The sequence below is a fragment of the Bufo bufo genome, chromosome 2 (assembly GCF_905171765.1).
Source record: "Bufo bufo chromosome 2, aBufBuf1.1, whole genome shotgun sequence".
Taxonomy (NCBI): Eukaryota; Metazoa; Chordata; class Amphibia; order Anura; family Bufonidae; genus Bufo; species Bufo bufo.
The window spans coordinates 278,171,836-278,186,144 of NC_053390.1; the positions used below are offsets into that span (position 1 = coordinate 278,171,836).

The 14,309-nt window shown below is 42.0% G+C and overlaps 1 protein-coding gene across 1 annotated transcript in view; it reads right to left on the reverse strand.

Annotated features, from left to right (window-relative positions):
• Window positions 1-14,309, reverse strand: part of SGSM1 (small G protein signaling modulator 1) — a 273,270-nt gene that overhangs the window by 13,312 nt on the left and 245,649 nt on the right. Inside the window, exon 23 of the mRNA XM_040419686.1 lies at window positions 2,636-2,745. Coding sequence (XP_040275620.1) covers window positions 2,636-2,745 — 110 coding nt within the window. The remainder of the gene's footprint in view (window positions 1-2,635; window positions 2,746-14,309) is intronic.

Consider the following 14,309-nt stretch of genomic DNA (forward strand, 5'->3'; position numbering starts at 1 on the left):
CGTGCAGCATCACATGGTAAGGCAAGTGATCACGTGGGACGCCACGCAGGTCCTTGCAGAACGGAAGACACCCTAACAGATTGAAGAGGGGTAAAGTAAATTACATCTTTTACTGTTCCTCCATAATACAGCATATGTACCTTGCCCACAATAACGGCTATATGTAACAAGAATATCGGGATAATTTACATCTAAATTCAAGTGAATTGGAAAACTGCCAGGAGAGTCGCTCTCTCTTTAAAAGGCGGACACTAACACTTGATAACCCGGTGAACACAGGACCTAATATTGCTGTATCCATACCAGCAGCTACTTTATAGCGTTATAATATATGAAGACTACCTAAATGGTATATAATTCACGTTTTAAGAACACATTTTTAAGAACACTCGTATGCTAAAAAATCTACTTTGTTGTGCACAACGTATTTTACTCAATTGAGCACTTTTTTTCATTTTTTTTTCAATTTTTTGTACGGCACTTAGTCTTATATTATATTTATTGGATTTTATATGCGAATATACTGCACAATTCTCAAGAACATCACTACCCAACTGAAGACAGTCAACATATACTACTGGGCTTCTTGGACTGTATACCTATTGATTCCAGGACCTTTTTGAAGAACTCTCTGAACATTTGGACATTATTTCCAATCCTAGGGAATCCTATTTCCCGCCCAACAATACCCATTGGAATATATACCTTTATATCAAAGAATACTAAGAGTAGTCACTCTATCGTAACATATATTATATATATTTTTATCTCATCATTTTTATTTCATCATTTTTATGTAATTTAAATCATCCTCAATCAAATATTTTACTTTAAAATAACATTAAACATCCCCTAATTTAATCCAAATGCGAGTGTGCCATCACAATTCTTTTCTAATTTAATATATCCTCACGGTCTTAGGTGTACCGGTGATTGAGCACCATACTGACCGTCTGGTGAGCCCCAGAAACCCTTCTATTTGTAATTACACGTGTTTACTACTGCGCTGTTGACGGCGAGCAGGTAAACAAAGCAGGGAAAGCTGCGCTTGCACTGAGGGTGGACTTCTCTTCAACCAATGGCTCGGTGGGGCTGCCAGTTGTTGGATCCCGGCAGATCTGATATTGTGACCTATCATGAGGATAGGCCATGAATATTAAAATCCCGGAAAACCCCTTTAAGTATATGGAGGACAAACAACGCGTTACTTTCTTTAAATACGGTAACTGCTTTTTATTTTCAAAAAGTTTGGTATGGGGCCATACTTGAGACGCACATTTCTTTCCTATATGGTCTATATAGAATGTACGGCAAGGTGTGTGTTATGGCAGCTGCAATTAACAGGAGTTAATTAGGGTGTTGCCACATGTTGCAGGGGTGCTGCATTTTAGAAATAAAAAAAAATGCATCAAAAACATAACTGCATTAATGCTCAGTTTCCTTCTGGCAAAGGAAAAGAAAAGCAAATCACAAACAGCAGAATTGAATTACATGAATTATGAAACTGATTTCCATTCATTACAAAATTGAGTTACATTAATGTAATTCAAGTTTGCTTTGTGTTTTCCTTTGCTGGAAGGAAAAGCAGCATAAATGCAGATATGTTTTTTAATGTGTTGTTTTCAATGCTGTTGCAAAAACTTAAAAAAAAAATAATGTTTTTTTTTTTTTGTTTTTTTTTTTTGCTGCACCACCGCTGTGTCCTTGTGGCAGCATCCTCAGGCTGGGCTTATAGGTTGCAGTAGTGTGTTGCTGGCTTTGCTGTAAGGTTTTTGGCAAGGTGTAATCTTAGCCGTAGTTTGCTGTGACATGTACTGGGCTGAGCAGACCAATGATATGGTCAAATGCAGCAGGGCCGAGCAGATTACTAAACAGATTCTAAAAAGCCGACAACAGGGAGGACAGGGATGGAACAAAAAGAGTGGACTTTGGAAAGGACTGTAATTGGGACAATGCAAGATACTGTATTGATTTTAGTAGGTTGAGAAAGAAGACTAGAATAGATCATCAGTATCTGATCGGTGGGAGTCTGAAAACCAGGACCCCTGCTGCTCAGCTGTTAGAGAAGACACCAGTGCTCGCAGTTGTGCAGCGGCCTTCTCTCAGCTCACCAAGCACAGTGCCGTACATTGTATAGTGGCCGTGCTTGGTATCGCAGCTCAGCCCCATTCAATTCAACAGGGCTGAGCTGCACCTGGGCCACGTGACTGATGAATGTGACGTACATGGCCTATGCTAAACTGTGAGAAGGCTGTGGCGCTACTGCGAATGCCGATGCTTTCTCAAATAGCTGATTGGCTGGGGTCTTAGGTGTCGGACCCCTACCGTTCAGATACTAATGACATATCCAGAGGATAGATCATCAGTATAAAAGTATCGGAAACCTTTAAGAGCTGCAATGCTGGTTGTTTTTTGTCAATTCATAACTTTCATAACAGAAAGTAGAAACAAGTATAACAGGTAAAGAAGAACGCACAAAAAGTTTAACAGAAACTTTACCAATGGAACAGAGTATTTGTTTTCCAAACCAGGTTCACCGAGAACCTTAGCAGAAAAGCTAGACAGGATAATATGCTCCCAACACTAAGCCATCTGAATAGTTTTATGAGATTTTAGATAAATAGATTCAGTTTACCTGTATAAGAGACCTCATGTTGGCAAAGTGTGTATCCATAGCACCTCCATGGGGAAAATTCTGGTTCATCCTCTTCATAAGCTCTGTAAAGCAGCTGAACGCCAGGGCCTCTGTGGGGCAGATATTTAGAGATGTCCATTATTATCCAAAATCAACCACCATAGCAAAATAACAAACATGCTTTTCTCTACATGCTAAATGACTCATAAAAAAACACACTGGCCAATTAGCAACAACATCATTTTAAGAGCATCTCAAAATTAGGATGTGGAAGCTCTACAGAAACATAACAGTGAAAGATCATCTTACTTTTTATGTCTCTATTAATATATTTCTGCAAACTGTTTAAGAGTTTGTTTTAGGCTGTAATTTTAGCAGTAATTTTAGCTGTGCAGTTCACATATCTGATCTGCAGCAAAAGTCTCTTGCCAGTTTTAAAAGTAATTTGACCTGTCCCTCTAAAGCAGTTGGAGAAAAGCTATACTTTTTCTTATAGCACAATAAGGGTCCATTCACACGTCCGTAAGTGTTTTGCGGATCCGCAAAACACGGACACTGGCAATGGAAACTGTGCAATTCGCCGGCACTATAATACAAAATGCCTAATATCTTGTCTGCAATTGCGGAAGTGCGGATCCGCAAATGCGGATGCGGACAGCACATTCCGGTCCCATTGAAAATTAATGGGTCTGCACCCGTTCCACAAAATTGCGGAACGGATGCGGACCCATTTTGTGGACGTGTGAATGGACCCTAAGGGATATTGTAAGCTTTTATGTGACAATGCCTGGCCACATACTGCCCATGACTTTGTGAAACTTTTTAGAAAGTTAGATGTGGGAAATTTTTATGTACAACAGCCTTGATTTGGAAGCATCCATCGCAATGAATCCTGACAAATAAATTTATATTTTGATGAATCCTGACAAATAAATTTATATTTTGATGAATCCTGACAAATTAATTGAGTTTCTTAACTCCTTAAGGACACAGCCTTATTTCACCTTAAGGACCAGGCCATTTTTTGCAAATCTGACCAGTGTCACTTTAAGTGGTGATAACTTTAAAACGCTTTGACTTATCCAGGCCATTTTGAGATTGTTTTTTCGTCACATATTGTACTTCATGACACTGGTAAAATGGAGTAAAAAAAAATATCAATTTGCAAATTTCCAAGTTTAAATTTCTCTACTTCTATAATACATAGTAATACCTACATAAATAGTTATTACTTTACATTCCCCATGTGTCTACTTCATGTTAGGAGCATTTTGGGAATGACATTTTATTTTTGGGGGACGTTACAAGGCTTAGAAGTTTAGAAGTAAATCTTGAAATTTCTCAGAAATTTTTAAAAACCAACTTTTTAAAGACCAGTTCAAGTCTGAAGTCACTTTGTGAGGCTTACATAATAGAAACCACCCAAAAATGACCCCATTCTAGAAACTACACCCCTCAAGGTATTCAAAACTGATTTTACAAAAGTTGTTAACCCTTTAGGTGTTCCACAAGAATTAATAGAAAATAGAGATACAATTTCAACATTTCACTTTTTTGGCAGATTTTCCATTTTAATATTTTTTTTCCAGTTACAAAGCAAGGGTTAACCGCCAAACAAAACTCAATATTTATGGCCCTGATTCTGTAGTTTACAGAAACACCCCATATGTGGTCGTAAAAACTGCTGTACGGGCACACGTCAGGGCGCAGAAGGAAAGAAATGCCATACGGTTTTTGGAAGGCAGATTTTGCTGGACTGGTTTTTTGACACCATGTCCCATTTGAAGCCCCCCTAGAGTAGAAACTCCAAAAAAGTGACCCCATTTTAGAAACTACGGGATAGGGTGGAAGTTTTGTTGGTACTAGTTTAGGGTACATATGATTTTTGGTTGCTCTATATTACACTTTTTGTGAGGCAAGGTAACAAGAAATAGCTGTTTTGGCACCGTTTTTTTTTTGTTATTTACAACATTCATCTGACAGGTTAGATCATGTGGTATTTCTATAGAGCAGGTTGTCACGGACGCGGCGATGCCTAATATGTATACAATTTTTTTATTTATGTATATTTTACACAATGATTTCATTTTTGAAACAAAAAAAATCATGTTTTAGTGTCTCCATAGTCTCAGAGCCATAGTTTTTTCAGTTTTTGGGCGATTAACTTAGGTAGGGTCTCATTTTTTGTGGGATGAGATGACGGTTTGATTGGCACTATTTTGCAGTGCATATGACTTTTTGATTGCTTGCTATTACACTTTTTGTGATGTAAGATGACAAAAAATGGCTTTTTTTACACCGTTTTTATTTTAATTTTTTTACGGTGTTCACCTGAGGGTTTAGGTAATATGATATTTTTATAGGGCCGGTCGTACTTTTTTTTATTTATGTAAGTTTTACACAATAATATATTTGAAACAAAATAAAAAAAATCATGTTTTAGTGTCTCCATATTCTGAGAGCCATAGTTTTTTCAGTTTTTGGGCCATTATCTTGGGTAGTAATGATTTTTGTGGGATAAGATGACGGTTTGATTGGCACTATTTTGGGGTGCATATGACTTTTTGATCGCTTGATATTACACTTTTTGTGATGTAAGGTGACAAAAAATGGTTTATTTAGCACAGTTTTTTTTTTGTTTTTTTTACGATGTTCATCTAAGGGGTTAGGTCATTTATGTAAGTTTTAAAACATATTTATTTAAGTTTTTTGGGCGATTGTCTCAGGTAGGGGCTCATTTTTTGCGTGATGAGGTGACGGTTAGATTGGTACTATTTTGGTGGGCGTACACCTTTTTGATCGCTTGCTGTTGTACTTTTTGTGATGTAAGGTGACAAAAAAATTGTTTATTTAGCACAGTTTTTATTTTTTAAGGTGTTCATCTGAGGGTTTAGGTCATGTGATATGTTTATAGAGCCGGTCGATACGCACGCGGCGATACCTAATATGTCTATTTTTTTTTTACCCCCCTATTTTTTACCAAATTTTTTTAACTTTATTTGGGGAAAATGAAGTTTTTGTTTATTTTTACTTGAAACTTAATTTTTTGGGGGGAAAACTTTATTTTTTCAACTTTTTTTTCACTTTATTTTTTGTCCCACTTTGGGACTTGAACTTTTAGGGGTCTAATCCTTTACAATGCATTCCAATACTTTTGTATTGGAATGCATTGGCTGTATGAGTAATACAGTGTGTATTACTCATACAGCTTCTGGCCTGTGAGATCCAGGGGGCTGGATCTCACAGGCATGTCACAGGAAGGCAGCGGCGCTGCCTTCCATGCCATCGGGTCCCCCCTACAGCCCCATGGGGACCCGATGGCGCCGCCATAAAAAGCTGCAAACCGCAGGTCTGAATTGACCTGCGGTTTGCGGCGATCGCCGACATGAGGGGGTCACAGGACCCCCCCGCGCTTTTAGCCGAGATGCCCGCACGGCGGTGATCGGAAATACACAGGGCGTACAGGTGTGTCCTTAAGTACCAGGACATCAGGGCGTACCTGTACACCCTGTGTCCTAAAGAGGTTAAAAGAGTTTTGCCCCCAAAAAATTTGCTATATATGCTATATTTTTCAAACCAGCAACTGGATCTGAATGCTTTTGTAATTGCATGTAATAAAAAAAATTGTATAGCCACTGAGCTAGTCAATAAAATGTGCCTTTATGGCGCCACCTGCTGTTCGTTCTTTCCCTCATTTCTCCATCCACCTCACTGAGAAGGTTGCATGCACTCAGTTTAAATCTTCAACTGCCTCCAGCCATATCTTCTGTTGCAGTCACAGGGAAACAGCTGCAGAAGAAATGACACACCCACTGAGCTGTGATAGGGAGAGAGCTGCAGCAGAAAGGACATGACCTCTGGGCTGTGATAGGGAGAGAGCTTCAGCAGAAAGGACATGCCCCCTGAGCTGCCAGCCTGAAATAACTCTAGCAGAACAATTGAAGCAATAATTGGGGAGAGCTTTGGATCCATGTGACGTTTAGGGATGGTTCTAGCTTTGTTAGAAAGAGATTGTCATGTACTATATAGAAACATAGAATGTGTCGGCAGATAAGAACCATTTGGCCCATCTAGTCTGCCCAATATACTGAATACTATGAATAGCCCTTGGTCCTATCTGATGTCTGATTTACATGATGTCTGATTTTCATCTTTTACATCCGTTATCACATAACTTCTTTAAGTACTTTTTTCAGTAGCCCACTAGAAGCAAATAGCTGGTTGGACAATAAACTTGGCTTTCAGTGAATATGTACTGAGCTGAATTATGGTGTAGTATGTTCTGCAGTTTGCTCTTTGCAGGAACTGTGTAATTATTTTTATTTTTCTTGGGAACTAACTTCCAGTAGGGTTTTGGTTAGGCTAGGAAATTTAGCTATGTTATGGGTAGGATGTTTAGTCATTCAAAAGACCCATATCACAACTGAAACAGTGAACAGATTAGAGGTTGGATGAGACAAATTTAAAGGGGTTGTGCTTCTTCAGCAAGTGGCATTTATCATGTAGAGAAAGTTAATACAAGGCACTTACTAATGTATTGTGATTGTCCATATTGCTTCCTTCACTGACTGGATTCATTTTTCCATCACATTATACACTGCTTTTTTCCATGGTTATGACCACCCTGCAATCCAGCAGCGGTGGCCGTGCTTTCACACTATAGGAAAAAGCACCTGCCTATGTAAGCTCCCAGAGTCCAGGCCACCAGAGAGGCCGGTGCTTTTTCCTATAGTGTGCAAGCACGACCACCGTTGATGGATTGCAGGGTGGTCATAACCATGGAAACGAGCAGTGTATAATGTGATGGAAAAATGAATACATCCAGCAAAGGAATCAATATGGATAATAACAATACATTAGTAAGTGGCTTGTATTAACGTCCTCTACATAATAAATGCCATTTACTGAAGTGACACTTCCCCTTTAAATTTCACTCGGTATAGTCGATGCATTCTAGGGCGTATGATTCTCATCCATAATTCAGCTCTATTTGAGTGAATCTCCTCATAACTATGGCTGCTTTCTTGTACTGCAGGATTTATAACATGCTGTGTATAATCGCTGCAATATATAATTCTTGATTCCCAAGGCCTGTGCTGCAATGATTATGATGCTGGTTCTCAGAAACCACCGACTTTTAGCTCATGAATGACACACCGCTGAAATCAGCATTTCTGTCACTAATTTATGCTATCCTCAGTGAGGTCAGCATAAAGTTGATGACAGGTTCCCTTTAATCAACCCTATTAAACCAGACATACTGCCTAGTAGGGTTGATCATGGTGAATTAAATGAGCCCTCTATTGCTGCAAGCAGATGTGCACTTGCAGCACAATATTTACTTTTGATTTTTATGCAGATTAGGCGCTCAAAGCACTGAGGGGCTGACCTAGCTGTCACAACCAGACAGCTGAGAAGCTCTGACAGAAGCCTTTCAGAACCTCCTCCTTGAGTTTTCTTTGTTTTGGTTTCAGTTCCTCATCTCGTTAGCCTCTCTCAGCTGTCATGCAGTTGGACTGATTGCTTCCCTTTAAATTCCTCCCCATAATGCAGTAGTGTGCGGCTTATACAACTTCCTGGAGTGTGTGTGCATGCTGTTCCTATAGCCCAGTCTTCTGCGAGATAAGTGCTGTATATTTATTTGTGATTTTCTGTTTGCTGGATCTTAGGAGACCCTGACTCCCTCCGTGTCTAGTGTAGGGAGCCGGTGGTCGTGTCCCCTGACTATTGTAGGGTCTTCAGGCGTTAGATAGTCGAGGTACGTGGATATGCGACCATCCACCTTTGGGGTGTTCGCATAGGCTGAGCAGTCAGGGAGAGTGTGCCAGGTCTCATGCAGGGGTCTCCCTTTTGTTCCTTAGTTGTGGATCCAGTGAGTCATAGATTATTTTGCATTGTCTTGTTTCCTGTACACCATCCGTGACATTATAAGCCGCCAAAACCGTCTTAAGCATGGATCCGGTTTCACTTTTGGCTGAACGCTTTCAGGGTCTTTCATTGGAGGTAGCTGATCTCCGTAAGACTTTTTCTCAGTTTCAAGTGACCGGTTCAGCTTGCGTTCATGGAGTTTGTTCTGAGCCTAAGATCTCGCTCCCGGATACGTTCTCCGGGGGTAGTGAGAATTTAGTGCGTTTTAGAGAGGCTTGCAAACTCCATTTTCGCCTTCTTCTCCATTCCTCTGGTGATGAGGAACGGAGGGTGGGGATCATTATATCGCTGCTCAGGGGTAACGCTCAGTCCTGGGCCTTTTCGCTGCCGGAGGGGGCACGGCCCCTCTGTTCAGTGGATGAATTCTTTTTAGCCCTGGGTCAGATATATGATGATCCGGATCGTATTGCTCTGGCTGAGTCTAGACTACGTCTGTTATGCCAGGGTAAACAATCCGCAGAGATATACTGCTCAGAATTTCGGAGATGGGCAGCTGATACTGGTTGGAATGATGCTGCACTCCGAAGTCAATTTTGCCATGGTCTTTCAGAGGGATTGAAAGATGCATTTGCCTTTCATGAGAGGCCTATCTCCTTGGACTCTGCTATGTCTCAGGCCGTTCGTATTGACAGGCGTCTTAGAGAGAGAGGAGAGATCTCTCCTTCCTGTCATACTCAGTCCCGGGACAGTGCAGCGGTCTCATTCTGTGCGCAGGGGTCTCAGTCGCTGTCAGCCCCTTCTGAGCAGGAGCCCATGCAGCTGGGGTTGATTGCCTCTGACAATAGAAGATTTAGCCCGCATGGCAGGGTTTGTTTTTGTTGTGGAGGTATAAATCATTTGGCAAATGTTTGTCCCTCTAGGAGATTCAGGCAGTTTTCTGGGAGTAATAAAGAAACAAAAAGGAAAAAATCTTTTAAAAATGTTCCGTCTGTTACTATAGGCAGGGTTGAGGCGGAAATTGAAGGTTTTCCGTTTGCTTGTAGTTCCCGTTTTGTCCTGCCTGCTAGGGTGGCACTAGAGAGCAAGAGCATTTTTTGTGAGATTTTTGTGGATAGTGGAGCAGCTGTCAATCTCATTGATAGTCAATTTGCAATAACTCATGGTTTCCAGGTATGCACTTTGGGAAAGGATATTCCTGTTTTTGCTATTGATTCCGCTCCACTTTCTCAGAGATCATTAAAGGGCATAGTTCACAATATCCGTTTAATTGTGAGTCATACTCATGTTGAGGATGTGTCATGTTTCGTCCTTAGCGGTTTGCCTACTCCTCTAGTGTTGGGGCTACCCTGGCTCACTAAACATAACCCCACCATTGATTGGCAAGCGAGGCAAATAAATGGTTGGAGTGAATTTTGCAGAGAGAATTGCCTCACGACATCTGTTTCTGAGGTTTCTACTAAGATTGTACCACCTTTCCTCTCTGAATTTTCGGATGTCTTCTCTGAGAGTGGAGTTCAGGATTTGCCCCCGCACAGGGAGTACGATTGCCCTATTAATCTCATCCCAGGCGCCAAACAGCCTAAATCTCGTTTATACAATCTTTCCCAACCTGAGAGGCTCGCTATGCGTACTTATATCTCTGAGAGTCTGAGAAAAGGACACATACGACACCTGTTGCCGCTGGTTTTTTCTTTGTTAAGAAAAAAGATGGTTCTTTAAGACCTTGTCTGGATTTCAGGGAGCTGAACAGTATCACTATTCGTGACCCTTATCCGCTTCCTCTGATCCCGGACCTGTTTAACCAGGTTGTTGGGGCTAAAGTCTTTTCCAAATTAGACCTAAGAGGGGCATACAACCTGGTCAGGGTCAGAGAAGGAGACGAATGGAAGACAGCCTTCAATACCCCTGAGGGCCATTTTGAGAATTTGGTTATGCCTTTTGGTTTGATGAATGCCCCAGCCGTTTTTCAGCATTTCGTGAACAGCATTTTTTATCATTTAATGGGAAAATTTGTATTAGTGTATTTGGATGACATTTAAATTTTTTTCCTGATTTCAAAACTTGCTCATCCTGCGGGAGAATAAATTATACGCGAAACTGAAAAAATGTGTGTTTGCGGTTCCAGAAATTCAATTTCTGGGGTTTCTTCTCTCCGCTTCTGGTTTTCGCATGGACCCCGAGAAGGTCCGCGCTGTGCTTGAGTGGGAGCTTCCTGAGAATCAGAAGGCGCTGATGCGTTTTTTGGGCTTTGCCAATTATTACAGGAAGTTTATTTTGAATTATTCCGCTGTTGTTAAACCACTCACTGATATGACCAGAAAGGGGGTAGATTTTTCTTCCTGGTCGGTAGAGGCGCGTAAGGCTTTTTCTAATATGAAGGAGAGTTTTGCTTCCGCTCCCATCCTGGTACAACCTGATATTTCTTTACCCTTCATAGTTGAGGTTGATGCTTCTGAGGTAGGTGTGGGTGCGGTCTTGTCTCAGGGTTCCTCTCCTGCCAAATGGCGACCATGTGCCTTTTTCTCAAAGAAACTCTCCTCCGCATAGAGAAATTACGATGTGGGAGATAGGGAATTGTTGGCCATCAAGTTGGCTTTTGAGGAATGGCGCCATTGGCTAGAGGGAGCCAGACACCCTATTACCGTGTTTACTGACCATAAAAATCTGGCCTACTTGGAGTCAGCCAAGCGTCTGAACCCGAGACAGGCCAGATGGTCTTTGTTCTTTTCAAGGTTTGATTTTGTTGTTACGTTCCGCCCTGGGGTTAAGAATGTGAAGGCAGATGCCCTGTCACGTTGTTTTCCGGGAGGTGGGAATTTTGAAGACCCGGGTCCCATTTTGGCTGAAGGTGTGGTGGTCTCTGCTCTTTTTCCTGAATTGGAGGCAGAGGTGCAGGCAGCCCAGTCAGAGGCTCCTGATCTTTGTCCTCCTGGGAGGTTGTTTGTGCCTCTCGCTTTGAGACACAAGATTTTTAAGGAACACCACGATACGGTCCTTGCTGGGCACCCGGGGGCAAGAGCCACACTGGATCTCATCGCTCTGAGTTTCTGGTGGCCTGCGCTTCGTAAGTCGGTTGAGGGTTTTGTGGCAGCCTGCGAGACTTGCGCTCGTGCCAAAGTCCCTCATTCACGGCCATCAGGTCCTCTCCTTACCTTACCCATTCCTTCCCGTCCTTGGACACATCTGTGCATGGACTTCATAACGGACCTGCCTCGTTCCTCGGGGAAGACTGTGATTCTGGTGGTGGTGGACCGTTTTAGCAAAATGGTGCATTTCATCCCTTTTCCGGGTTTGCCCAATGCTAAGACGCTGGCGCAGGCATTCATTGACCACATTGTCAAATTGCATGGTATTCCTTCAGACATAGTCTCTGATAGGGGCACGCAGTTTGTTTCCAGATTCTGGAAGGCTTTCTGTTCTCGCTTGGGGGTTTGGTTGTCATTCTCTTCTGCTTTCCACCCGCAGTCGAATGGCCAGACGGAGCGCGTCAATCAGAATCTGGAGACATATCTGCGCTGTTTTGTGGCGGAGAATCAGGAGGATTGGTGTTCTTTTTTTGTCCCTTGCTGAGTTTGCTTTAAATAACCGTCGTCAGGAGTCCTCTGATAAGTCACCATTTTTTGGTGCATATGGGTTTCATCCGCAGTTTGGGACTTTCTTGGGAGAGGGGTCTTCTGGTTTACCTGATGTGGACAGATTCTCCTCGTCTTTGTCATCTATTTGGCAAAAGATTCATGATAATCTAAAGAGCATGAGTGAGAGATATAAGCGTGTGGCAGATAAGAGACGTGTGCCTGGTCCGGACCTGAATGTTGGTGATCTGGTGTGGTTGTCTACCAAGAATATCAAATTGAAGGTTCCCTCCTGGAAGTTGGGTCCTAGGTTTATTGGGCCTTACAAGATCCTGTCTGTCATCAATCCTGTTGCCTACCGTCTTGATCTTCCTCAGACTTGGAAGATCCATAATGTTTTTCATAAGTCCTTATTCAAACCTTATGTTCAACCCATTGTACCCTCGCCTTTGCCTCCTCCTCCGATTATGGTTGATGGGAATCTTGAATTTCAGGTCTCTAGGATTGTGGATTCTCGTCTTGTCCGCGGTTCTCTCTAGTACCTCGTTCATTGGGAGGGTTATGGTCCTGAGGAGAGGATGTGGGTCCCAGTGACGGACATTAAGGCCACTCGTCTCATCAGGGCTTTCCATAGGTCCCATCCTAAGAAGGTGGGCTCTGAGTGTCCGGAGTTCACTCGTAGAGGGAGGGGTACTGTCACAACCAGACAGCTGAGAAGCTCTGACAGAAGCCTTTCAGAACCTCCTCCTTGAGTTTTCTTTGTTTTGGTTTCAGTTCCTCATTTCGTTAGCCTCTCTCAGCTGTCATGCAGTTGGACTGATTGCTTCCCTTTAAATTCCTCCCCATAATGCAGTAGTGTGCGGCTTATACAACTTCCTGGAGTGTGTGTGCATGCTGTTCCTATAGCCCAGTCTTCTGCAAGATAAGTGCTGTATATTTATTTGTGATTTTCTGTTTGCTGGATCTTAGGAGACCCTGACTCCATCCGTGTCTAGTGTAGGGAGCCGGTGGTCGTGTCCCCTCACTATTGTAGGGTCTTCAGGCGTTAGATGAATACTGCCTTAATGAATACTTCTGTTCAGTTTTTACAAAAGAAAAAGGAGAAGGACCTCCACTAGAAAGAATGACTAATAAATCGTTTGATGCATGTATCTTTACAGAGGAAGATGTTCTAAGTTTGCTGTCTAAGGTGAAGACAGATAAGTCACAGGGGCCTGATGAGATACACCCAAAATTATTAAAAGAGCTTAGTGGTGAGCTGGCAAAACCGTTAACAGATTTATTTAACCAATCATTAGTAACAGGAGTCGTCCCGGAAGATTGGAAATTGGCAAATGTCGTGCCCATTCACAAGAAAGGTAGTAGGGAGGAATCGAGCAACTATAGACCAGTGAGTCTGACATCAATAGTAGGCAAATTAATGGAAACCCTATTAAAGGATAGGATTGTGGAACATCTAAAATCCCATGGATTGCAAGATGAAAAACAACATGGGTTTACTTCAGGGAGATCATGTCAAACAAATCTTATAGATTTTTTTGACTGGGTGAATAAAATAATAGACGGTGGAGGTGCAGTAGACATCGCATATCTAGATTTTAGTAAGGCTTTTGACACTGTCCCACATAGAAGACTTATCAATAAACTGCAGTCATTGAGCATGGACTCCCATATTGTTGAGTGGATTAGGCAGTGGCTGAGTGACAGACAACAGAGGGTTGTAGTCAATGGAGAACATTCAAAACAAGGTAATGTTACCAGTGGGGTTCCACAGGGATCTGTACTGGGACCGATTTTGTTTAATATCTTCATAAGTGATATTGCAAAAGGCCTCGCTGGTAAGGTTTGTCTTTTTGCTGATGACACAAAGATATGTAACAGGGTTGATGTTCCTGGAGGGAAACGCCAAATGGAAAAGGATTTAGGAAAACTAGAAGAATGGTCAGAACTCTGGAAACTGAAATTTAATGTGGATAAGTGCAAGATAATGCACCTGGGGCGTAAAAACCCAAGGGCAGAATATAGAATATTTGACACAGTCCTGACCTCAGTATCTGAGGAAAGGGATTTAGGAGTAATTATTTCAGAAGACTTAAAGGTGGGAAGACAATGTAATAGAGCAGCACGAAATGCCAGCAGAATGCTTGGATGTATAGGGAGAGGTATAAGCAGTAGAAAGAGTGAAGTGCTTATGCCGCTGTACAGAACACTGGTGAGACCTCACTTGGAGTATT